Source organism: Falco punctatus (genome assembly GCF_963210335.1).
Source record: "Falco punctatus genome assembly, chromosome: 8".
Lineage (NCBI taxonomy): Eukaryota > Metazoa > Chordata > Aves > Falconiformes > Falconidae > Falco > Falco punctatus.
The window spans coordinates 40,379,155-40,406,811 of record NC_137588.1 but is presented as its reverse complement, the minus strand read 5'-3'; the positions used below and the strand labels follow the sequence as shown (position 1 = coordinate 40,406,811).

At 40.9% G+C, this 27,657-nt stretch overlaps 1 protein-coding gene across 1 annotated transcript in view; it reads left to right on the top strand.

Annotated features, from left to right (window-relative positions):
- LOC308068823 (uncharacterized protein) overlaps positions 1 to 27,657 on the top strand; it is a 225,603-nt gene that overhangs the window by 53,282 nt on the left and 144,664 nt on the right. Inside the window, exon 2 of the mRNA XM_080400113.1 lies at positions 21,374 to 21,460. Within this exon, the coding sequence (XP_080256239.1) occupies positions 21,374 to 21,460 (87 nt within the window). The remainder of the gene's footprint in view (positions 1 to 21,373; positions 21,461 to 27,657) is intronic.

The window sequence follows — 27,657 nt, the reverse complement described above, 5'->3', positions numbered from 1 at the left end:
TTTACGCTCTATTTCTGTTTTGGTTTTATGACTTGAATCGGGAACACTATCAACAGAATCCCATAAGTATAGCTGTGCTTGGTCAACACTTTGGTATTCTAGTGTGTAGCGTATATTATTCTAGTGTATAGTAGATGTATGTCTGATATTCTCAGTTGCACCAATTGTAGAAGAATTATTATCCTTGAAATCTTGAATGATAATTTTTGGAATGACTGTCTCGTACGACCATTAGGAACAAACAGTTTTACCTCAGAGGCTTGTTGGCAGAAGCTGACAGGGTACGTGTGTCGTCAGGGGTGTTGCGGTACCCCTCGTGAGGGTGGGGACCTCTTCCCCTCCTTGCTGAGTGAACACACAATGAGGGACAACCACTGAATCCACAATTTTGCATCTGGGCTTTGTAGGGGGGCGGGCAGGCTACTTTCTACAGCATCACCTCTTGCAGAGCCCCTTCTTTAGTTAATAAGAAAAAGTGAGTTTTAAAAATAATACCTTAAAGGACAGAAGCTTTTTCTTCCTCCTCTGACCACCCAGCAGCGAGCAGAGCCTTGTGCCCCGCTCTCACCAGAGCACGGGTGGAGCCTCACCAGCAGCACTCGCCCCAGTGACTCATGGCTGAGGAACCCCCCCGGGCTTTCACGTGTGCTAAAGTGCTGGGGAGACCCAACGAACCCAGTTATTGTCTGACACAGCCAAGGTTATGATTTCTCTGTCAGAACTGAAACTAAAGCTAATTAAAAATAATGAGAGTGGTGTTAAGCGGCGGTGGGAGCTGCTGTGGCTCGGGCTCACGTGCCTGCCCAGGAGCTGCTTGGGTGTCTGCGGTGGGATGGCCCAGGCAGCTGATCATGCCACAAACTCATCTTTTACTTGACGTTTCTCTCTTAATTTTCGGCAGGGTTTGTGTTTAACGTAGGTCAACTCTCCAAGCTATGTTATGCAAATGTGAGTGCTAGTGCAAGGGAAGGCTGTTCCGCTTGCAAGACTGAAGGCTGATTCTGGAGAAGGGAAATTTCAGCTCTGTTAAAGCACTGTATTGCTACAGAATTTTTTGCAGTAGTGCCTGCTGGCCTGCTCCTGAAATGACTCTTCCGTCTGAAATTCTTCTTTGCTTTATGATATTAAACTGTAAGAGATGCCTCAGCTCTTCCTAAAAAGAAGGTTCTTTTTTCATCGTGGAGTCTGGTTAAATGGTGGAGGGTTTATTGGGTTTGGAACTAAGCCAAAATGCCAAAACCCTTCCAGAAATGCAGTACCTACCCTTCCTACAGCTGTAGCTGAAACCAACTGGAAGTATGATTTTCCTAAGGTTTACCTGTCATTCAAGTTTACATTTTGAAAAGGTGAGTCAGGAGGCGCAGAACCAGGCAGGTTTATTTGGGTCCAGATATCACTTTATCACACAGAGAGGTCTGAGATTCCTGTCCTAAGTTCCTGCTTTGAACATGTTTGTTTGTGGCGAAATGTTAATTGGTGACTGTCCGATGTATTTGACAGTTGGGCGATTGGTATTTTCCCTTTGGTTTTTTCTTATGCCCTTATTGTTGGGGAAAAAACAGCCCAGTTTGGGGTGGGGGGTGGAAGACAGGGCAGCAAAGCTTCCACAGCCCTCAGCTCTTTCTTCTTACACCCTGATAAACCTAGGGCTGGCTACGGATGTTTTCCCCTTCTGCTTTCCTCTCCTGTGAGGAACACCCAGGTGTGGCTGCTCTGCTGCCCTCACTGTTGTGCAGCTGATGACAGTGGTACTGGCTTTATTGCGCTTTGGAGTAAAAAGCTTTTCCTCAGATTTATGTCCTATTAAAGCGGAACATGTAATTACAGAGGTTAGATGCGATGGCGGTGTGCAACAGGAAGAGTGCCTTTAATTTCTTTCTTCTTTGGCACTAATTAGCTGAAGGGTGGGTACCTCACTGCTGCGCAGCGCTGGGAGGGACCTTTGCTGCAGCTTTGCTGATGCTGTTGGGATCCTGGCTTGCTGGCCTGGGCTGGGGGTGTTTACAGAGCTACAACCACTGTTCCTTGTCCAAAGGCAGACAAAACCTTTGTAGGGGCTGGGAGTACTGGCCACTATAATCTCACAGAGTAGCATTTAAGATAAACCAATTCATTTATTTGTAGCTCTGTAGAGAAGTGCCAGCTTTGGTAGCTGGTTGAAAGGAAGATTAGATGCTCCATCATTCTGCTCACTCTTCTTGTGAACAAGTCATGCTGCACTCCCAGAAACTCAGGCGTGTGCCAGCAATCTTCGTGTATGCTCAGAAAAGCCCAGAATGTCCCAAACCTAAAATTCTTTCCAGCACCGAATTTTGAAAATGATTTCTAGCTGCTACTACTTTTTGTTAACAAGCAATTTTTATTAAAGATTTCAGGAGAAAGTGTTCTACTCCTCGTATCTGTGCAAACAACTATAAACTGAATGCATTTTAATAACTTTTTCCCAAGAAGTTACAAGGTATTTCATTAAAATGTCAACTTTTTCTTTCATATATTTTATGATTCTCTTTCTTCCTTCTGCCACAAATATGTTGTTGCCAACATCATCATGACACAGTTTGCTGCCAAGACTATGGAAAGTTAAAAAAGGAAAGAAAAAATGAATTTCTATCCACTCTTTAGGTAAAATTCTTCCAGCACTAGAGGCTGAGAAAGCAGTCAGAAATATCTGAAGTGCCAAAGACAAATGTTAAGGGTGCCAAAGCGGTGGCACAAAAACATGGAAGTAGTACTAGGGGGATCAATTCTGTGCGATAAGAATAGTAATCGGCTGCGGACATTTCCTAATCCATTTCTCATTTATAGATTTCACATAGTTCCTATTAATGGTTCTGTAAAGATTAAACAGCACGAGCATGCACACGCTGGCTTGGAGAGATTTAGCAGAGCAAGTCAGCTTCCGTTTGCAAGAAACAATGTGTCTTCCCCACCAAACCACCTCCAACTGCTGCACAAACCCCTTTGTGTCCCACTGCAGCCCCCTGAGGACTCTCTCTTTTAAATATGTCAACCTGCTGTCACTCAGAAGGTCACCAAAGCCAACTCCAGCCAGGTGTCAAGCCATCTGGTGTTAGCTGGTTTAATAAGGAAGGAGCTATTTCACCTGGTTTTCACTCGTTAGACGGGGAGGGGGGAAGGAGAGCAGACCCCCCAGCTTTGCTTTTGAGAATAGTCCAGAAATGTGGCTGAATTTCCTACTTGAGTGCCTTAACACCTAACTAATTAAAACGAGCCTGGCTTTGCATAGGGAGTATCCCTGCAAAGGGCCTAATTTTCAGCCCTTCAGCAGCACCAATCCTCACTGGAATTACCTTATTGCTTTTGCTGTCCTGTCTCTACTTCTGCTCGGAGCTGCTGAGTGGCGGCGCAGAGATGAAATTAGCTTCATGCTTAGCATTTCTGGACTTCTGCCTTCGCAAATCCCGATTTCTGTGGCCTCCTGTGCAAACAGAGCAAAAAAACATCGCAAAAAAGCGATGGAGGGTCCTTGCTGGCGGTGGGTATTCAGAATACCCAACTGCAGTTTGAAACCATCTCAAAAATTTTCAAATTCCCGAGTGATTGCCCAAGTGTGATTTCCTGCTGGGATGGTGAGCAAGAGACAAGCATTATTCCACTCGTACTAAACAAGCTGTGGCTTCAGGCTGGCTTCCCAGGCACCGCGCGTGATGATGCGGAATTTTGCGTTCAGCTGGATGAAGTTGTTGTTCTTTTTAAATGGCACAACATCTCTTTCTTGGAATTTACTCTGCTTAGGTGTTGCCCTCAACCCCAGAGACGTTCTCTTTTAAAAGTGATTTAATTTCTCTTTCTCTGGCTTATAGGCCATGGCTTGGTTTTTCTTGCGCTTCTGGGTTTTAAACCAATTTTAAAGGGGAGCCAAAGAGTTGCTGAATGTGGCTGTTTTGTTTACATTATGTAAAATTGGGAACCTGCCATCAGAGAAAAGCCACGCATCCCATGCCGTGTTGAAGGCACACAAGGGTGTGTACGCATCAGATAAAGTAGGTGGAGTTTTTTAGCAAAGGCCTGTAACTTGCCCAAACGAGTTAATTACACATGCTGTGTCCCACTTTCCCAATACAGAAACATTTGTAATTAAAAAAAAAAAAAAAAAGAAAAAAAAATAGCGTGTAATTTAGAGTTGGCCTTGGGCCGTTCCATCTTATTCCTGACTCTGGGACCCGGTCACTGTCTCAGCTCTCTTTGTGTGTGTGATGCAAGCGGTGCAGAGGAGAGTGACCTGATAGTTTGCTTCACACCTCCTGCTCTAATTTAGGCTCTCATCTTGTGTAAATAATATCAGCAAACATTATCAGTATTTTACGGAAATACAACTGATTGGGAAATAGTAGATATGGAATAGATTTTGAGTAATTTGAGTAATATATAGAACATTAATTTTCTGGTACTCTCTCATGCAATGTATTGCAATTGTGAACTGCATAATGCATATAAAAATCCATATGCCTATACTTTTATTTTTAGACCCAGCAGCCTCCATGTAGACTACTTTCTATGTCATATACAGCTGGAGTCAATGATTCTCCCATGTATCTGAGACCATCAGCTCTCCCCAGTGGAATATTGATTTCCAGGAAATAATCACACAGCCATCTTTGCTTAAATATCGCATAAAGATATACTCTTACTAAAAAATAATGTGCCTCCCTGCTGGAAATTGTATGTATTGTGCTGTTTAGCAAAGTATTTTAGACAATAAGGCAAAAAATATATATATATATATATATATATATATGTACTATGGAACATTTTACTATGTACATCCTAGCTACCATACATGACTGGAAATTTAATGCTTTTGAAGCAGTTTGAACTGTGAAATAGAGCAAAAAAGGACAGGGTTGGCAACTGTTTTAGTGCGCGGTAAAGCCAGGAAGTTGTTTAGACTGTCTTTGAACTTGTCCGATATACTGGGATACATATATCAGTCAGGAAAGGGACATGCTTTAAAGATCTATTAGATCAAGAATACATTTTATGACATCAAATATTTAATATTATCTAAGTAAATAAAAATTCATAGGTAAGGGATCAAGGTTAAAATAAAATGTTGTGGCTGATCTTTCATGCTATTAATCGATAGTACATTTTCCAAAGTTAAAGGGGGTTATTTTTTAGCACACGAGAAAGTTACAGGCTACAGATTCTGTTTAACCTTGCTGCTCTGTGCCACAAAGAATGTTATTTATGCTACATACAATTTAATAAATTGGTAAAGAAAATATTTACTGCTTTGTTTAGGTTTTGGTTTTTTGTTTTTACTTGAATATGCAGCTTTTTTTTTTTTCTGTAAAAGACCTTGAGATGAACCATGTTATTCAGGCTGAGAGAGGTGTGGAGTTGTCTTTCTGCATATGACTGCAAACTAGCTCAACACTGCTGCCCTTCTCTGTCTCACTTCTATATTCAAGAACCATAAGAAAGCATGACCCATTTTTAAATTTTAGCCATACAAACACCATAAATCAGGCCTCAGATTAAAACACCATAGGGTTAAAATAATAACCATTTTAATTTTGCCTTGTACTTTTTGCTTTCAAATTGCTGGTGTGAGACCTTTGCAGGAGGAAATGATGCCAGGAAAAACACAAAATACACTTTAGGATGGGATCAGAAATCCAGAATGGTGTACCTGGCTGCATTCGTAGGAGGCGTAGGAAACCTTGTTTCCCAACGTACTTTATTTAGAATAGACAGTAGAAGTTCAGTCCTCCGTGGAGTTGGTAACCACCTAAAGAGCTAGTGTGCTGGTTATTCTAGCCTGGGATTTTCTCATTTCCCTTGTTAGAGCTGCTGCAGCTCGTATGAACGGCTGGGTAATTCTTGCATGCCGTCAGTCACCGTGACCCCATTCTTTCCTCCACCCTCCCACCCCATATCAATATTTATGTACTTTTTGAATATGTAGCTAAAAATCTTCACAGGAACACTTGGTTTCCAGTCCCATCCTGGGAAGGTGAAAGGAATTGGGGCTCCTGTGTTTGCCAGCACTGCTTAGCCCTGATGCCAGTGACTGTGTGGTAAGAGTTTTTTAGGTCCGTTGGGTTATGTTGCGTGCTGGTTTGGGGGAAAATTTGGTTTTCCCCTGCAGAGCACCAGTTAGCTGCTGTGCTGTATCATCAGCCCGCAAATCAGTCCTTTGCTGTGCCAGCAGGATGCCATGCCTGCTTTGAGATTTTGCCCGTCCTTCCCCTCTTTGCCCACAAAAATGTCTGAAACAAAAGAGGAGGATTTAATATTGTGTAAAATCGACTGTGGAACAGGCAAAATTATTCATGCTTCTGGCAGAACAGCAGTTGAACTTGGATCCAGTCATTGTTTTCAGTAGGCTGATTGAACTTGGATCTTAATCTCTAAAAGCATACTCAGCAGAAATTATCAGTGTCCAGCACTTACTGAGCAATTTTAGAGTCATGTTAGGTGACAGATTCCAGTTTTGTGTCAATATAATCCCTCTTCAGGGACAGAGGTAAAAAGAAAATAGCATTTGTATTTTGATAGCATTTCTCTATGAAAATTAATTTTCCTAATTTTTTAAATGTGGAAGGCTGGCTTTAAAAAAAAAACAAAAACTGATGAATCCAGCACGATTAACCCCCTTTTTCCTCTCAAACAATGAATTTTTGTGGACCAGTGCAGCTGCTGCAGCAGCCACCCATAAAATTATCTACTACTCAGAGAAATGCAAAACTAAATGCCATATTTTTGGATTGTTAAGTGTCACTTCAGTGAAATGTACTCATGGTTGAATAGCTCTCGTTTATTTTCTAGGGATGGTTAAAAATGAGGAAATTGTGACAATTCTTGAACATTTTCAATTGCTTTTCCTTCTTTTGTTCTTGCTGAATGGGGAGAACACTTTTTTTTATATAATTTAAGGGGATATATTACAAAAGTTTGGTTTTGCCACTACTTCACCTCTTTTCCTCCTTCTTCTCCTATTTGTCACTGCAAAGAGGAGAAAGTTCAGGGAAAGTAGGGGGAGAGAGAAGAAGAAAACCTGAAATGCAGTATTTCAAAGTAAATAATAAAATTAAAGATTGTGTCTTGAAGGTGAACGTTTTCAGTGAAAAAGCTTTGCAAAATCTTTAAGGGGGCTGAAGGGCAGGGAGGAAATACTAAGAAGTCCAACATGTTTTCTGTGCTTGCTTTGTCCAGACCGTGGTTTTTGGGAATGTGAGGGATGCTTGCAGTGGGCATGGTACTGCCTGGTCCTGAGGACCTCCCTGTTGCTTAGCAGCTAAAACTAGAAACCGTATCAATGAATTTTGAGAGGATTGGTGCTGGTCCAGGAAGGAGCTGAAGGCAGAGCCTTGGGGAGAACTAGGGCTTTCCCACCAGCTTAGAGAAACCATGAAGATGAAAGAGAGGAAAAGGCATAAATTAAGTATTTGTGTGAGCTTCACTGGAGTGAAAGGGAGGAATAATAATAATAAAAAGCATAAATAATTAATTAAACACCCCCCTGCCCCAATGTCTTTGAAAATACCAACAACTATCTACATAAGAGGGAAAGTGCTGCCTTGTTTCAGTCCTTATTTCAAAGGAGCGCTAGACACCCTGTGACACAACAGACTGATGGGGCTTTTTAAGATTAAAAATAGCTGAGGAGACGAACCATTGAAATGGATTATGAACCGGCTGATGGAGATGAAACCGAGGGTGCTGCTGAGTGAGAAAATTCAGAATGAGGAGGGGAAACAAGTGGGGTCAGTCCCATGGGCCTTTTTTCTGATTAATCGTGGATGTGGGTGACCTTGGTGAAGGTGAAATTTCAAAATAGGTTTGTGCAGCACTAACCATGCAAGGCTGAAGTGTAGCAGCCAAACGCAACCAAGCAGACAACCCAAGAGAGCGGTTGTTAATTATAAAGATGAACACACTATTTGTGTCATTTAGCATATGGCACTATGGTTTTAAACTATTGAGTTTAAAACTTTCTATTTAGAGGACAGCAGGGTTTTTGTGGTCTTAGCTAAAAAATAAACTTTACTGGCTGGGTTGACCTGATCTACAAATTTTAGTTTCCCTGCCATGTCTCCTCATAGTCAGTAGATGCTCGTTAATAGCCTTACAGCAGGGTACTGTGTCGGCTGGGCTCGCTGCGGGGGACATAGCCGTGGCCCGGATCGCCCCTGGCATGCTGGGCAGGGGCACGTGCAGGTGCAGAGGCATTTAACCCTGTTCTGAGTTCAGAGCAGTCAAGGATGCAGAAGGCTGACAATCAGATGCGTGGACGTGCTGTTTTGACATGCCTTGGTCCTCTAAGCACCAGAGAAGTTTCTGAGGAAAAGCTGAACTTAAAAGGATTTTATCAAAAAATGCCAATTTGGAAAACTGAAGCCGGGGGGTGTGCGAGTATGAGATTTTCTGATTCCTTTTTAGGGTCTGAGTTTATCGCTTTGACTGTTTGGCAGCTAGAAAATGTTCAGTGGCTTAGTGATGTGATGATGCTCTTTAAAGGGAAATACCATGTGACCATAAAGATGGGCTCCATCCCACTGGTCATTTCTGCTGACTCCTGTGCCATGGACAAGACCCCAAACATTTGGCTGCCTTTTCAAAGCTACTAAACTTCCCAGAGCAGCCAGAAGAGGCTGAGAATTTTGTGTGTTGTTTTCTCATGACATTTTTAGAGCTTTCACCCCCAAATGGACCTAGACCCAAATACTTTGTGAAGCCTCGGTACTGAACCTGAACTCTGTGACTTGCTGCTTCTTGCTTGTGGTCATTGAACAGGAGGGAGATGCAGACCTGCGTGGTATGTCGGTGTTCCAGAATAGTACCTGGAACCAGAGACAGGCAAGAAATGTGTAAGGTAAAAATTAACTGAACTTTTTTCAGACCTTAGATTTGTTTTAGCTTTGACACATTTTGTCCAAACCAATTTGTCTGTCTCTAATGCAGTGTAAATAGCATAAAGCAGTTGCTTTGTGAAATATGTGACGTTTGTAGCAAAGTATATATAGATTGGCTTCCAAAATCAATATAGCAAACCCTTGATATGACATACCGAAGTTCATTTCTGTTTCATGCATCTTCAAAGTAAGATACAGAGTCTGTTACTTTGCGTGCTTTTTAAATTTAAACACAGCAATTTACGTATGGATGAAAATGTGTAGGTCATCATCTTTATGAATGGCTTTTGGAACCCATTTATCAGAAATCTCTGGTTTTGTGTGCAGTGTTCTAGTTGCTTGTTTGATTTACCAAGTAGTCTGTAGATTTTCATGCTGCCGGACAAACTGAATTGCTGCACAAACTCCTTGGTAGCACAGCTCTGTGACGAGGGACTAAAACTGCACAGAGCTACTTGTGCATGTGGTCTGGCAGTAGCTATGGACATTCCATTTTATTTTTTACAAAGCAATCTATTAAGAAATATTGTGAGAAGGACCATGGCATTAGGCATGTGGAACTGTCCTCTGATCTGTCTTCTCCTGCCAGTGTGATAACCAGTTGACAAGTATGCCAGCTCAAGGCCTTATCTCTTAAAGGGAAATAATGCTATCACTAACGCTAATAAGTCCTAAGGGCCCTGAGCAGCCTCCTTCCAGCTGCTGCCCAAGGCCCAGGACCCTCTTTCAGCCCAGTCTGGGGCTGTGGGTCCCAGCAAGGCTGTAGGATGCTACCAGCTGATGTCCCTGCCTGCCCTCAGCCAGGGCAAAATATCAAAGCAATTTACATTTGTGAGGTTTTCAAAGGTCTGAGCTCCAAGTGTGGCTAAGATTGCAAATCTAATTTAAGCTGTTTATCAGCTGTTTTTTTTTAATTTAACTTTCTTAACAGTTCTCACAGGCAAGAGAGAAAATAGATACTATATCTCAGCCTGCTATGCAGAATGGTATGTTATCTAAATCTGTTCATCAGAATGTTTTCAAAGTATTTGCACCTAAACTTACAGGTTTTCCAAAAGACACAAAACCATTTGTCAAAGCAGAGAGGGTTTGATGCTTTTTTGCTTTAATCCAATAAATCAGAACCACCTCTTAACACGTGCCATGAAAGCTGCATTTAAGATTGGAGAGGGACTGTGTGGACAGCAAAAATGAAGTGGATAGAGGAAAAGAACTCTGTGTTTGAATTTCTGTGTTTGGCAACTCTTTTTTTCTGTTTAACCCAGGTGACTTCTATTGGATGGATAATACGTAATTAGAAGCAAGTCTAAGTTTTAACCTTTGCTATCCACTCAGCAAAACAAAGTCCTGGAGGCTTGGATTCTAAGTAGTCTTAATGTGTCCTGATGTGTCCTGACACTCCTCTGGCTCAGCTGTCGTCCACGCCCACCACTCATTGCAGACAATGAGGACTGAATTAATGAAAAAAGGCAAACTATTGGTTCTGCTTTGGTGTTTGATGTAGTGGGAGACGGGGTCTGGCCAACTTTACCCAGCATGTGGTGTTGCGTTATGGCAGAACAGCATTGCCATCGTTGTGAGAGGTCTTTGGGGCTGCGGGACCAGCGTCGAAGCTCCCACTGGCTCAGCTAGGAGGAGGAATATCGGACCATGGCCAGTGGGAGTGCTTCACCCGTCTGGGAAGAAATCAGGGGTCAGGACTCACGATTCGTTTCCCAGGTGCGCGACTGTGTGACTCTTAAGTGTCCTTGCTTTGGCTTTGATGCATAAGCAAGGTAAAGAGTTCTCTAAGTTCACATGGGAGGGTTTAGAACTAGAACTTGGTTAAACAGAGGAGAGCGCTAGGCAGGCAGGGCTGCACTTATTTTGGGACAGTAGCTTGATTCTGCATGATGCTGGATTTTTCTCTGCCTTGTAAGGGACTCTTAACCAAAGTTTGCCTTGGGCTCTGTAAGTAAATCCCATAGCTTCGTCTCAGTTCATCACTTTTCCCACCACTTGGTGTTCTTTTCAGAAATTAATTAATAGCTATGAAGTATTTGAATTATTTTGGCTGAATTGCCGCACAGAAAATTTTCCTTGCCTTCCACCTGCATACCCTGACAGACGTCTGTTTATGTACCAGCGAGCTCCCACAGCCTCAGGTACAGCATGTCGTATTTAAAGTCTAAAACAACCAAGGCAGCCGCACCATTCCGTCCTAGGGAGAGGATCTGCTTTCCTTCAGCGTGTGGTTATTTGTGCAATCACCAGTACTAGCAGGAGTGCTGTCTGCTCCTAGACAGCGTGGGCCTAACATCCAGGATGTCTTATTTGGAGCTGATGCCTCCAACGGAGCCTGCAATGTTTGGATGGAAAAATTAGTTATGTCAGCTCAGTCTTAAATCCTGGAACTGTTTTAAATAAACTGTTCTTTTCTTCCTGTAACACTGGCATGCTGGGGCCAAGAAGGGCCAAGAAACAGAATTGGGGGGATGGAATATTTTCTACAAACCAAATTTATATTGTTGTTGGGTTTTTTTTTAATTACTAGACACTGCAAATACAGTGACTGTTCCAATCAGGATCAACATTAATTTCTTCCTAGCTTTCAAATGTTGTAACTACATTTCTCCCGACATGTTGGCATCTGTGTTGGTATTTATAAATTTTTGCATGCTTTGACTGCCATGCAAATTGTTCCAGAAAGTACCCTCTAAGGAGCTGAAGTGAGAGAGATAACTCAGCAGTCATAATAACCCTGCCTTTTAAAAGATTATTTTGCAATTAAAGTTGTGATGTTTTTATAAAACGGATGCGCAGATAGCGACTCGCTGGCATCAATAACAGATAAAGCAGGGTTTCGCATTTACAAATAAAAGAGCAGTTCTGTTCCTCTGAACTCGTATACTGAGTATCAGTTCACATTTTGACTTTTTTTTTAGATTTGCTTACAAATCTAAAAAAGGCTCATGTACACAGCACAGGGGCATCCTGGCTGATAGTAGCTGTTCCCTGGGGAGTATGTTCTCAAGCTTGTATCAGACAGAATAATTATCAAGTTGTTTAATAGAAGCAAATGGGATTTATGCATTCTTACTGTATATGAAATATTACGCAAATTTATCTGTGAATGTTATTAAACTTTTACATGCAGTCCTGCTGATGTTCTTATCCTGTGTTGAACCCAATGGGAGCAGCAGTGCTCAGTACCTGGCGGGGTGCAATCCTTCCTTATGTTCGTCTCCACAACCTTGTCTGTGGACCATGAAATCCCATCGCAATGTGTCAGAGCCCAGCTGCTGCTCTGGGAGGGACAGAACCTGTTCCGTACACGGCACATGCTGCCAGACCTTGGGAAGTAAGGTTGGAATTTTGTTCCCCATGCATCAGCACAGTCAGGTAGCTGATAGCGTGTCAGTAGCCTGCGAGGGGCATGGAAGAATGAGGCTCCCTTCTGCCGCTCCCTCTGTTACTTGATCATCCCCAAGCTGCAGATATTCTCCCTCTCCTCTGCTGTAAGCTCCTGTAAGCTGGATGACATTCCAGTGCTCTGAGGTCTAAACGTATTTAAACCCAAACGTTTAAGGATGAAATAAGATCTATTTATTTTGCTTTCTAATGTGTTCCTTACCAAAGAGATGGAGACCTGTGATGGGTTGTGCAAATGACAAGGGAGCAGGGGAAAGTTTTGTCTTTGCCAAGGTAATCAGGAGAAGGAATAATGTAGAAACTGTGGTGTACCCCTCATAAAGAAAAGACCAGCAAGCCCATTGCTACTTGCAGTCCTCTTGCCATTGCTGAGAACCTGACCTCTCCTTCTATCAAAGATAAATTTGCCACAACAAAATTAGGTCTGTCCAGCAGGTTATTAGCCAACAGAATATATAGCTCAGCCTCTGAGCTCATCTGCTAAAATCACGATGAAATCCCATCCCTGTTGAAATCCCTGGGAATTTTGCCGTGGTTTTCAGAGGAACTCAGGTTTCTTTGCAGGTTTTTACGAGGCTTTGAAGTTGCTTCTTTAAAATGTCCTGTGTTCTTTTGTGGCAGTGGCATACCTTAGATATTTATATTGCTGTACTGTCAAACCGGTGCGAGCTATGAACAGTTAGAAGTAATGCTGGTGCTAAGAGGCTTCGATACATTTTCTCCGCCAATTAAAGTTTAAACTAAGTTTAGACTAAAGCATATATATTAATGCCTGAAAAAGCTGAATATTTAAACCTGAATACATAAACTGATTACAGGAAAAAAGTCTGCAAAAAGGTAAAGAGGCATCTTATAATGTAATTTGTCACTGATCCTTTTGTCACATCCCAGTTTATGAAGTGCCAATGAACTGGTCAGTTTTTCACTGTGAACTTTTGTGTCCACTAAACATTTCTTCTGCCCTCTTGTTTTCCAGAAGATGTTAGGAGCACAGACTTTAGGGCTGGAGAGGGAAGTTTATTATCCTGTCTGTGAAGTTCCTTTCTGCTGGGAGTTATCAAGTCGCATACATGATGAATGTAACCCAGTTGTGCCTGTGTATCTGTCACCACTCTGCTCAGATTGCAGCCTCATAGGATCTTAAAATAGCACTGAAAAGACATTAGTACATAGCATATACCTCTATACCATATGCTAGGGACAAAGGAATCTAATTGGGTTTTTTTTGGTTGGGGTTTTTGGTGTTTGGTTCTGGGGTTTTTTTTGCATGTATTATGTTTTCGCTTCAGTTCCTGCAAAATGTTTTTTTGCTTTCAACAGAAACTACTAAAATTTGTTTGACTCAGCTTATGCAAACAATGATTCTTGCCCTGCTTTTAGCTTGATTAATGTGCGAAAGGAAAAAGCTCAGAATAAGCTGTAACATAAATCTTAAGCTGATTTTTGGTTTTCTTTTTTTTTTTTTTAATATTATTTTAAATACTATTTTAATCACAGTATCAACTCTTTTGGAATGGGTTTGTCATCTGTTGAAATCAGATCTTCCCTGTTGCTGTCATCAGTATAGTTTTGTTTGAATAAATACCAAAAAGATACAGATGATATGTATCTGATGCGTAACTTATCTGGTGCTCTCGTGGTGGGCTCTGAGCACTCTGTTGACCACTTTCTGTGCATACTAATACTTTCAAAATGTACAGTCATAAATTTTGGTGGAAAATTAACTTGCATTTATTTAAACATACTGCATTTCAAGTACGTCCTTGGGTGGGAATCATCAGTGCCACAAGGCAGTACAATGTGATTTGTGCCTGATAGCCTTTGCACAGCAGTGGATTGCATTTGTATGTGATTATGTCCACTTAGAAATGTTTGCTCACTCATCCAGGCAGGAAGTAAAACACTTAGATGCAAGTTATGTGTCAAATCACTCCTCGACAGCACAACTTGAATATCAGATTATGTTTTTCAGTTAATCCAGAACACGAAAATGTGTCACAATGTTTTCTCCATTCTTTTCTCAGTTATAACTGTTATTTGAAGAAATGATCAAATATGAACAGGAAGAGCATGAGCTGCATCTGCTTAGCAAATAAGCAGGGGACTATCTGTGCCTCAATGTAATCAAATGAGTCTGTACGTGGCTGGCTGTTTTGGCATTGCTATAGTAAACATGATTAATATAGCAAAGAAAAACGCTTGTAGTACTTGAATAACATGTGAAATACCTCTTATTTCCTTGCTTTTGTGTGTGATATGTATGAAGTATCCACATGCGGGTTTGTGGTTTGTGTCCAGGTTTACATGCCCAGCTGGTACTTGGGACCGAGAGCAGGGCTGGATCGGTTTGGGTACCTGATGTCACCGTGTGTCCTACAAAGCAGCAGGGTATCAGCTGGCTATAAACCCTGCTCTGGCTGTAGCATCTTTCCCCACAGCCTCCTCATGGGTTTTGGTGAGGAGCTGGGGAGGTGCTGCCTTGCAAAGAGCCTTCTGCTTGCACCGGGGGGATAGATGTGATATTGCTGGGGTCTCCTCCGACTTGACGCTCACCCAGCTGCAGATTTGAAAACACTGTTAGAATTGAGTTGCCAAGAGAAAGGTAAGTATGACTGGTTGTTAAACTGCTTTTCTTTCTTCTCTTACAACACAAGTGTGCCATTGGCTGTAGTCGCTGAAGGTGCTCCGTAATCATTTGCTGGTGCTTCTCTCTTAGCAGCCACACTATATAAAGAGAAACTTTATATATATTTTATACTATATATATATATTATATACTATATAAATATATATTAATATATTATATATATTATACATGTTTATATGTAAAATATATATTCTATTTGTATATATAAATAAAATATATATTATATATATTTGCAGTCTTCTTAATAGATGGACAAAATATGGAGTGTGGTGGTTTGGTGCTGCTTCTCAAAATGCTTGTATTTTTTCTGTTGATTGTTTTTGTTGTTTGTTTCTTCATTTTCGTGGCTTTTTTTGACTCTGTGTTTGTTAAATTGATGCTATCTCAAAGTATACTTTGTCTTACAATGCAGCTCCCTTCTCCAGGCCTGTTGTACTGGTGCATTTTTTGGGGGCACATTTTAAATATGGGCCAGCTGCCCGCGCAGAAGCTGCTTTGCATCCTAGATTTTAAATGTTTCTTAGATGTAAAGTTATTGATCAAACAGCCTTGGGAGCAGTTGTTGTGGCTGAAGCACAGCATCTTATGGAGGAAAATTAGTATTATTAGCACCTCTAGGGATCTCTGTCCTTATGTGCAGCAGTTTTGGAATCCTCCTTCAAAACCATCTGCTCCAAGCTAGCTGGCAAGTGAAAAAGCCAAGCATCTGCATGCCACTTGTTTGTGTACACATCAAAGTATTTAAATGGTCAGAAGCTCTGTCTCTGGTGTATCCAAATTTATTATTTTGTTCTGCTTTTTGCTTCCTGACGAGTTTCAAGGCCAAGCTTTTTGCAGGGGAAGTGGCTTCAAAATATAATTAGGAACATTTTACATTTTTGAGGTCATTCCCTTTACTTGATGGGACGTTTTGGAGTTTGCTGTAAGGGCAGGGAGCTTTCCTCATTCCACTTGCCACTCATTGCCACCCCCTTTGACATACTGTTTGGTCAAAGATTTTGAAAGTTTGGGTGAAGGAAGTGTGAGGTTTTGGTGCAACAACCTAGTCCCCAGCAGGAAATTTATTGAGTTGCCAATTTATGATCATCTAATAGACTTAGAAAGAATCCGAATGTGTTTCTAAATATCCGCTTGAAATCAATGGTCTCTGTCTTTGTTTTCGGCCTCAGGCAGATTGAAATTGAGACAATAAATGAGAGTGCCTCATTCTGAAAGAATGAGAGTTGGCAGCTCCGTGCAGGCTTTGCTTTTGGGGGAGGAGGAGGAACAACCAAGGGCTGAATTTCCCTCTTCAGCGAGAGCTGGTAACGTTAAATAGGTATCAAATCAAACTCTTTTCTTTTTGTCAAAAACCCCTAAATTCTCCTCTGCCCAGGTCCACAGGCACTGTCTAGAGCACAAAGTGTCATTGAGAGAGCTCTAGGAATGAGGAAAAAAACCCAGTTTTTAATCTCTTTCACACTCAAACCCTTAGAGACTTTAGATGTCTGTAAAATGTTTTGAGCTTCTCCACATTCAAGCGTAATTAACTAAAAATACCTTTAACTAATAGCATTTAAGATCAGTATGTTTTTATTAGAATTTTACACTGCACATAAAACTGTGATCTTGCCTAACACAATTTAACATACCTAAACAGAGAATAGACTGCTAATAGCCCAGGAAATGATCGGGCGAGGGTGTTTTTACTTTTATTGCGCTGTTGTATCTGGTAACGATGATCCCACCCCGCTCTAGGAGCCTTTAATGCAATTATGCCGAACAATATTTAAAGCTGTGAACAGATGCAGGTCCCCCGACTCTCGGGCACGTTTCCCCATCTACATGATCTCTCCGGCCGCCTTTTGAAGTCCTCCTGGTACTGGAGGTGGAATTTGTTTGGTATGAACTGGAAATCTAAATAGCTCTGCAAACACAATGACAGATGGCAAAATCCCAGTTGGAACGTGTGACCAGCAAACTGGCTGCGATTTGTTTTCACTCCAGGGTAGACAGCAGACATACTGTGTCTGCTGAACAGCTGTGACAAATATTTAATTCGAGAACTTTCTAAGAGCAGGGACCATTTCCAGGGAGAGGGGGGAGATGCTACCTGTGCAATTCCTCACATAAGAAAGGAGATTTTTCCTTTAGACCCAGGGGAAAAGAGAAGCTCAAGAAGTTGAAAGTGAATGAAAGTCTGTGTAATATTTATGCTCTCAATCCAGTGCAGTTTATTGCATCAGTTTGTTCCGAGGAACAGAGAAAACAGTGGAGTTTCATCAGGTAAAGATGTTGGCTTTTTAATGCCAGAGAGATTTTTCATTTTCTGAATGTTGAACAATGCATTTTCTTAAGGGACTTTTTTTGTTTTAAAAATATTTTTAATAAGGGACTGGAAAAATGATGTGCTCTCATGTGAGTCCAAGATAGCAATGCCTGCTAACCTTTGAAGTGATTTCTTTATTATTATTATTACAATATTTTACTCTCAAAATGAAACATAAATACGTAAGACTACAAAAACTTGGGTATTAACAAAATTAAGGAAGTGATCCAAACTTCTGTTTAAGTACCAAACGTGATTAATAACTGAAGTAGTATATAAGCCTTTGTTATCAATGGGTACTGAATATGTGCTTTTATTTTTTTGTCTTCTTTTTCACTGGCATGTTACACTCAAAGTAAGTCTGCTCACATCCTGGGCCCTTTAGAGCTGATGGCAAATTTTGTTTGAAAATCGTATCGAGTTTAAACGACAAGACCCTGCGTCCAGTATTATCCTGCATCCCCTACATCTGCTTTGTTTTTCCTACATCTTTGTATCCTGCCAAATTCCCCGAGTACATTATCTTGGCTCTCAACCCCTTATTTCCGCACCCAAGGCCTTACAGAACAGCATATTGTGTTTCAGAGCACCATGACAAAAGTCCCAAATGTGCCATTTCATATAAGTAATGTAAACCAGTCTGGCAGCCGTCTTTGAGGAAAGTTTGCTCTTTTTTAAAAGAGCCAAGGAATTTCAAAGTACTTAGATTTAATTGAAAACTAAATTCCTAAGAGGGGACACTGGATGGTGATCTATAAAACTAACTCTTTTAGATGGAATGTGGATTGGCTACAAAACTTGTTAGCACTAGCATGCGAGTCTGAAATCCATTGTATGTGTGTGTACGTATGTAGGCAGGTAGGTTTGATAGATGGATCTGTATATAGGAGCGTATTTAATCCTTGGTTTCTTATACTTTAATGACTGAGGTCTCAGTCTATTTAGCAATGCAGAAAAAACTAGTTTTCATCAACTCAAAGGATGTATATTCAGCTTTCTAAACATTAGTAATCACAAAGTATGATCTAGATGCTTTTTTTCATCCTCTGATATGTAGTAGGAAAAGCAGAGAGTTATATGGGAATCCTCGTTAAAAAAATGAACTGAGTTTATTGAAGTGAAGAAATTATCTTAAGCCTATAGCAAGGTTTTGAACAGGGAGAAATAAAGCTAATCTCATGGAGTATGAAAAATTACTAGATAGCATAAAGCTATCTTCATTTGAACCAGATTGTTGATTACAATCTCTGTTATTCTTCAAGATATATGAAAAAATGTTAGCATAAGTATTTCTAATTATAGATAAATTGTATCATTGCTTCATTTCCATGATTTTTTTCTTTTGTGTGCTACTCTCGTCTTATAAGTGGTTTTTATATTAAGAAAGCAATTTTTTTTAAAACTGTGATAAGAATAGCCTCTAGAAGGTGGGTTTTAAAAAAAACAAAACCAACAAACACAAGTCATGCTCTTGATGCATTTATTCTGCTAATTGCTTCACTGTATAATTTCTTCAGGAGACATGGCCAGGTCAGACCTGATGGTGGGAAAGAGTCCTGGTTTACAAAGGATGTTCTCTTCTTATGCATTCAAAACCAGAGGGATGGTCTTTTCAGAGAGAGCACTGAACTGGGAGCTCCTATTCAGCTTTACGCCCACAGTATCTGGCAGACTGTTCTCAGAGGCGCTGTTTCCTAGGAACCCCCCACCCTATAAATATGGACTGCATTCTTTGTTCGTAGAAGTACCCCCTAAATTTCATTGTGCTGAAATGAATGTTGTTTGCTTATGCCAAGTCAGTCACTTGAGGCTGTATCAATGACCTACTTGTTCATTTAGCATATTAAGGACATTAAACTAACTAATCATTAATGAACCTGCTGAAGTTTATGTTCACTGAACTTTTGATCATATCCTTCAGGGAACGTGTCCCATAACACAAGATATTTGCTGTCCCTCCTGCTGAGAGGCAGCTTGGGGAGGGACTTGGGAGTGACAGAGAAGTATTGCTCTCCACATCGGGCAGAAACTCCTAGAAGTAACCTTTATTTCCTCTGCACTGCTTCTTGGCTGCGTTTGCAGAGCAATGAAAGCATCATTACTTGCATTATTACAGATACGTAAAATAAGTGATAGAGAGGTGAAAGACACATCCAAGATCTTACAAGTGGTGAGGCCAAAGCGTGGTGTTTTGACTTCCTACTCCCATTATCTGCCTTGAAACAAACTGCTTGCATTAAAACGGAAAAATAGTACAGCAGAGAGGTGGCAGCTTATAATAGTAGGAACCTAGTGAGAAACAGAAGTAGAGCAAAGCAGGGATGGCCAATCTCACGGAGGGGCTAGAAATAACGTAAATCTTCTGCCCCAAATCCACCTGCAAGGTTCCGTTATTAGAAGAAAATACAGAAGCCCAAAAGCACAACTTCCATGTGATGTTTCGCATTGGAGCAAAGCGTGGAGTAGACCCCCTGTCTCATGTAATGAATTTTAAGTAGTCTGAGAACAATCTGCCCTTAAGAAGTTATAAGTTACACCGGGCGAATGGTGAACTGTCAAGCCAAGTTGCTCAGAAGACCAAACGATAGATCAGTGTAGATTGATTTTCGGTTCAGAACTACTTTAAAAAAAAAAAAAAAAAAAAAGAAAAAAAGAAAAGAAAAGGGAAAAAAAACCCAGCCCTACAACAGATTCCAAGCCAACAACAACAACAAAAAAGTGTGCCTAGAAAAATAAAATAGATCTGTGCCTTGTTGTTGTGTGGTTTTACACAGATGCAGAAACAAAGCCACGAAGCCATGTTAGGAACAGATGTACTGCATGTTTTATAAGCCTTGAAGGACTTTTCAGTTGTGCCTGATGGACTTGCATCTGCACCTGCATCTGTACCTAGTGATTTCTGGAGAACGATGTCACAGATTTCAAACAGCCGCTTTGAGGTCCCATCTTGTTGACTAATAACCCTGTGAAGACACCTGCACAGCATGTAAAAGAGTAATAGTGATGTGTGAATCTGTATTGGGGGCAGCCTAAATTTAGCTTTTCAAAGTGCTATTTGAGGCAGGAAAAATGCTTTATTTCATGGGGGAAAACGTAATATTGGAGAAAAGCATCAGAACAAACCCCAGGCAGCTGTGTTGTTTGAAACAGAAAAACTTAAACCCACAAACCTCCAGAATGGGATGGATGGGCTGGCAGCATCTGGTCCTCAGCCTAGGAGATGGGGAACAGGAACAGGCAAATACACCCCATCTTGCCCCACAGCCTTGGCATCCCCAGAGATCTCTGCCCTTACGGTGCCTCGCAAAGGAGGAACCCAGGAGTTCAATGATTTCAGCGGCTCTGGACTTTTTGAACAGGCTTCTGTGGATAGGAAATTATTTGGGGAAGACAGGGAGCAGCTTGCCCTCCTGAAGGCTTTCCCTCCCAGAGCAGTGCCTGGTCCGTATGTGGACAGCAGCTTCTGCTGAGCACTAACGCTCCTTTCAGACCGCGGCTGTATTTTCCACAATATAAACAAAGCCAGCCTGGGTGATGCTTTCCTTGCTACTCAGGCATGTAAGGCAATTAATTAGTAACTTAACTATTGCAGAGTTGCTGACAGACTTAGTAACAATGTCAAAAGCAGAGAGCTTGATGAAAACCTGGCAAGAAAATGAAGGTTATGTGATAACGAAAATTCATACAGAATTGGATACAGACCTGTAAGTAATGGATGCAGTAGAGTGTGCACGCCATGCACATCTCTCTCTCCTTGGCGGTCTAATTGTTTTGCAGATTTCTTGTGGAAATCACATCAGTCTATAGCTGTGCTGCTAGATGGATATCCTGGAGTTGTCACTCCTTTGGTATCTGAGCTCTCCTGGTGGGTTGCAAATTATTCTAGATAAATGGGTGCCTTTATTTTCTTCTCATACTGTGTCCAACCACCTGCTTTTCTGTGTTGCTGCAGGAGCTTGTAAAATACTCCACACTTCATAGATTTTTGAACTGGAGCCCATAGACATGGCAGATCAAATTTGGAGCTAATTTTACAGTGGCATAGGTTGCCAGAAAGGACCATTAATTAAAGAAATCTTTACTCTGTCATCTACAATAATACTGATTAAAGGCTTTTGTTTCTAGATCTTTCAGATGCATACTATGTATGAACTTGCATGGTCTGAAACAGAGCTAAGAAAAAGACTTGAGGTTTTCCTGAGGGGAGAGAAGGTATGTTTTTCACTTTTTGAAAAAATGCTCTGAGTAAGATCCACATTCAAACTTGGCGACAGTAATAACTTCAGCGAAGCAGGAGCCACAGCATGCACATACTGGTATTTATCCCAAAGAGCTGAACTGCTTATTGCTTGTTGCCTCACAGTGTTGTTTTCCAGGTGAAATGAAATTTGGAACATTCTGACATTAGTAATGAATTAGTAAATGAACCAAAGACTGTTGGGTTATAAATCAGTTGGTAATATGGCACACACATACATGAGTTTCATACTAACTAAAAGTAAGGTGGAATGTTTTTTTTTTATTAAAATGATTTATGTTTTAGAGAGTTCATTATTTCTTTCAACATGAAAACTGGGATGGTTTCAAGTGAGGATTTGATCCTGCTGTTCTAAACTAGCTGTAATTATCAGTTTCAGCGCAGCATTATGTAAATGGGATTGTAGCAATAAACCTTAGAAAAGCAGGTTTGAAACACTGCATGCCTCTACGCCGAGTGTTAGCCATAGGTACAAGTGGTGAGTAGAGGTTTTCTTGCATTTCTAGAGGCAGAAGGAGACTGGCCTTGCTGTCTGAGCTCTGGTGCGAGCCTTTGTTGAGTAATATTTGCCTTCATTCTTCTCGTTGCCATTTCTCTCACTTTATTCACGTTGAAAAGGGCCTCCTTGAAGCCTGCAGAGTAGCCAGGCACACAGCTTTCCTTCAAGCCATGTGCCATTTTGCAGCGGGGGAAGGCAGCAATCAGCCACTTACAGGAACAGCTATGAAGAGGTTCCTGAGAGATGCGTTACTCTAGCAAAGGGCTGCAGCAAAAATAAAGCCCATTAGCAAAGGCCAGAAGGTCAAAGTAAAGACTGACTGGAGAAAATACAGAATGTAAACCAAGCTAAAATAAACAGCATCATCAGACAAATGTAAATTGGGATCTTTTGGTAAGGGCTGCAGTTTGGGTAAGGTCAGGCATATCTATCAACGTATAGCAGAAAGGAGATTTTGTAATATTTCAAACATAATTTCTATCAACATCTACTAAAATTTGTTTTAAGATTTATATATTACACTTTCACCATTGATCTTACTCCCTTTCTAACTAGATCTTTTTCATCAAATTACTCTTATGAGGCAGTTTATTAATCTTATGACATCTCAAAAGGGAATTTTTTTCTTTTAAAAAATTCTTTGAACTACCTTTTATTTAGAATAAGCAATCACCATTTAGAAGAATAAGAAAATTCAAATTTTGTGTCACTCAGGGACATGGCTTAGTGGTGGACTTATAGTAGGGCTGTGTTAATTGTTTGACTCAGTGATCATAAAGGTCTTTTCCAACCAAAGTGATTCTATGTTTCTAAATATAAACATGATACAGTTTTCTAAAAGTTGCATATATGTTTATTTCAAGCAGTTGAGAATGTAGCACTGGACCATCACTTAATTATTTTTTAATATTTAATATTCTTAGTCTGTACTTTCTTCCAGGAAACCTTATTAAGATTTTGTTTGTTCCAGTTCATAAGCTTCATGTATACACAGTCTATTAATATCTATTAATGCCCATTGCATCTATTAATATGCCTATTAAATGCCCAATGCTATCTAATATTGGCAAGAGATTAGTAAGTGAGATGAAGTGGGAGGGCACATACCCACACGTTTCATAGGCTGTTGATGCTCAGGGACAGGGAAGACGGTGTGTGTTGGAGTATGACTCGAGTGGCTTCTGTACTAACTGGCACGGGTGGCATCACGTTGGTTGAATTGCATTGATGCGGTTCTCCTCTGTCTTGAGCTCAATGACTATGTTCTCTATACCAGATTTAGCCTATGTATTTAGATCAGCAATGAGGGCAAAGAAAGATCTAGTTTATAGCTGCAGTTATTTTTGATTCGTTGGTGCGAGGGTCTCGGTTTGTAATTGAAGAATACGGATGACTTTTTGCAGAACTGTCTGTCACTGTGTTGCCCTGACCTCAGTGCCGTTTTCTTTCACATCACTGTCTCCTGCCACATGTAGGGAAGCATTTCGTCCTGTTGTGGCTTTCCTAACTTACATAGCACAGGAAAGGATGGGGAACGGTACCTGCACCGGCAGCTGCAATTACACCATGCTCATTCAGAGCACATGCGAGTTAAGCAGCCACGTTACGAAGCAGGACATACTCTCCTATGCCCCTCCAACTAGATGTAGCTCTGGCAGCTAAGCACGTTCTGATTACCTTGGGAGCACACACAGCACTAGATTTTACTGAAGGAGCGTAAACTCGTTGCCCTGCTTTGCAGGATGCTTCTCACTTTCACAAAGTTCAGCCAAACTCCTCCTCATCTTCTGACAGCTCTAGTGGTTCCAAATCAAATCACTTCTTATCTCCTTCCGTTCATCTAATTCTACTTTTCTCCTTCTACTGACACACTCGTTTTGGCAGAGGAGCACACTCTGCCAGTTTGCCATCTGGTACTCTCTTCTTGAACGACATCACTTCACTGAAGAGACTTTCCATCTCTCTTCAGAAACTTGTTTTATCTTTACCCATCTCTTACAGTATTTGTCCACTCATCTCTTAATTACCTTTTACTTTACTCTTTATCTGTCTTGAGGACACTAAATTGCAGTATTTTCTGAAAGTGCTGAACATACTATATTTATTTTGTCATACTACGCTTTGGTGAAAATCTATGACAGTTTTTCTAAAAACAAAAGTCATTTAAATTCACTAAAAATGTATATTCTTGCCTGTCCTTGTAATATGTAAAGATTCCTGCAGAATAACAGCCACAATTGGATGCATGCTCCAGTTGCAGCTCCATGCTGTAGAAAATGGTATGTTTTTTTATACAGTGACTAAATGCAAATACTTACAGATTTATAATTACTTATTTCACTCAAAAGCTTTTAGAAAAGGTATTCTAATCAACAAGGTGGTCCTAATTTCATGTCTGTTTTTTCTGCAGCCATGGCATAAAGCTCTGCCAGTAAATATTTACTACCCAGTTAGTTTTAGAAATGTATTTTTAGTCTGAATTTTTCTTGCTCTTTAATGAGCACTTAAATGAAGGAAGCATATAACATTAGCTTCTGCTCTGTTACACTTATGCAATGAATTAAAAAGAAAAGTATGAAACAGAACAGAGACATGCCTATTAGACAGAATTTGCTGGCCCACGTATAATTTGCTTAAGTCTTTTGAGACCGAGTTACAGGTCTCACAGCCATGACTTCAGTAAGCACATAGCTTGGAAAAGACATTTTTCTGTTATTTTTTATTCACTAGCTAATATGCTTTACAATTTTCTGCAAAATGGCTTGTCTAAACTATTTTTAAAAGAGCTTACATTCTGCTACCAAAAGTCTAGTTAAATATTACAGTGAAAACCAAGAAATCTGGAGATACATTTTACATCCTTAACTGCTAATCGCTTACTTTGTGCTCTGTGTGGTTGTGCAGCTTCAGTGTCCTATAATGGTAAATCTAAAGGAGAGATTATTATCATATATCCATCCACATGAATTCACAGGATTCCTAGTGTGAATGAAGAAAGAAAATAGTCAAGCCAAATTCTCCTTGTGTTCTAAGTCTCGAAGATAAAATAAATGCTGCTGAACATAAGGTTTTAAGGCCAAATCCAAAAAGGGATTTAGCAGTGAGGCAGACTTCAGTGCCTAAATCCAAACCTGCACTACCAAAATATCAGCTCAACTGTGGAAGTAATGAAAATGTACTGGCCATCCCCCCTTTGCTCAGAAATTGCACTGTTTTTCAGCTTCCCTGTGTGCCCAGCTGCCTCAGCCTGACTGCGAGATGTCTGGCTCTCGCTGGAAGCCAGAAAGGAAGAGGAACGGCACGTAGATCCGCAGAGCACATCCTCCCACATGCTGGCAGGCCTTGGTCCCTGCAGAATTTGCTTGCCGTAACTCTCCTTTTTTTTTTTTTTTTTTTTTTTTTTAAATGTTACTGATAGAAGAGATGGTTGTGGTGCTGCTTTCTCTATACCCTATAGCCAGGCTTTAGAGAAATTTGGCCAAGAAGCAGGTAACCCAGGTTGTTCTTGTCTTCGTGGAGGTCACCACCACGTTGCGCATCTTCAGAATGAGTGGTCAGAGCAGTGGGCTGTAGGCCAGATGGGGTAGGTTCATCCCCTAGAGCTTTAGTTGGAAGTTTACCACTGTGTGGGAATTAATGCAAGATGTATTGCACCAGAGATCTTAAAAAAAAAAAAAAAAAAGTGACTGTGGCTTAATCTGTACCATGTGTGGGCACAACAGGAAAGTCCAGACTGGACTTCAAACTTCAGGTTTAAGAACTTTTTGATGTTAATTGATATTAAATGCATCAAGTCTTGGCAGCAAGGTCAGACTCCAGGACTTGCTATGGAAGACAGGCTGTTGCAGGGTCAGTTTTCTTTGTAACCTTTCTCTTTTTGGTCCCATGACTCCTCTGATCTTGTTGTATGGCAGCACAACAGACAAGGAAAAACACAGAAAGTCCTTTCACCACCAGGTCGGTGATACAGTGACTTGGGCACTTTGCTGTGAAGGGGACTCTGAGATCCCCCTGACTTTGAGGGATATTGGCATCTACGTCATGTGTAGAGGATCTGGTGACTTGGGTTTTATTTAAAAAGTGTTGATTCTTGCTACTTCCCTAAATGGGTGTGGCCAGAAGTTGTGTCCTTGGTATCATCCTTTGGGTCTCTGAGAATCTGCAGGATTGTAAAAAACCCCTTGGCTCTTCCTGAGGACGGGGCTGTGCACCTGCCTGCTACAGTTGTGACCTGTTGGATAGTTCTGCTGAGATCTCTGCAACTGCTTCTTGTCTGAAGTGTCAAGGAGTCAAGTGTCAACTCTCAGAGGAGGAGAAAATCTCAGGATGGTCAGATCTGTAAAACTGCGGTTCCTGTAGGATACCTCCCAGGCTGAGATGTTCGGACAGACTTGCACAGTGGGAGAGTCAGGGCACTTTGGAAAGCAAAATTTATCCCCATAATGCTAGGTGTCCTCATTGTTACTGGGGGAGGGGAGTGCTAATGGATGAGAAATAGCTGATTAATTAATAAAGATGTTTCTGATTTTGGAAAGAAACCATTAGAAGATTGCACGTTTTAAAAAGAAATTCAGGCTAGGGATTTTTGATTCTTGTGGTATTCTCTTTAGTTTTTTAGAGAATTCAATAGGGATTTTCTTTAAAATGCTCTTGCCATGGTAGTGTTTGATTTCCTGTCAAATTTATGGATTGTACAGTGGTAGGAGGAAGAGATTTCTCTCAGAGGATGACATTTGTTATTGGAAACTCAGGGTTTGTTGGACTTCTGTTTAAAGAAGGAACAGGAATATCTGCTGAGTAACTTCCAAGTGGCAATATGCTGACCTATCAACATCTGCACGCTTCTCTTTTTCTCTTTGAGGACCAGATTACACCTCTGTTACTCACTGGATAGCAGTTCTTCGGTTCTGTGCTGTGACTTACAAGATAATGTAGAAGTAAGATGTCAAGTTTGGAACGTAAGTTTATTTTCAGTAGATCCACATCATACACCCCTAGTTACATAAAGATGTTTTCCCCTCCTGCTGTATTTGCAAAGGCTGCCCTTGCTTTCATGGCACCTGGAGAACTGCATTTATAATGCACGACTCGGGTATTCTGGACTCTGGAAAACCATCTTCATATTTTTTATATCGCCACCTTTAGGAAGCAATGTACCTTCCCCTAGACCAGGCTCAAAGCCCCATCTGACCTGGCCTTAATTTCTTAATTATGAGGACACAGCACAGTAACCTTTGAATTTGGACTAACTTGACATAGATGCCATAAATGTTCAGGACCAAGAGAAGTTTTGTCTATCCCATTAGGAGAAACTTCATAAAGGAATTCCACAACACATATTAGCCTAACATTAATTTTTTTGTGTGTGATGGGTTTACATTACAGAATAAAACCTGTCATGAGCTCAGACTAGCTTCAGTTCAAGATGGCATCTGTTTTTTAAACTTTTAAAACTATCCCCGCAAGTACAGCCCAACACAAACGGCAGAGGCCACGTTGCTAGCACCTGAGCCTATCTCCAGAAGTTGCTTTTGTTACCTTATGTTTGGGTGCATGGGCTGGCCAGCCCTTCCCAGCAGATCCAGCTGCAGGACATTAAGAACCAGTACAGTGAAAACGGTGGGAATGTTTAATCCAAGCAGTGGTAAGCCA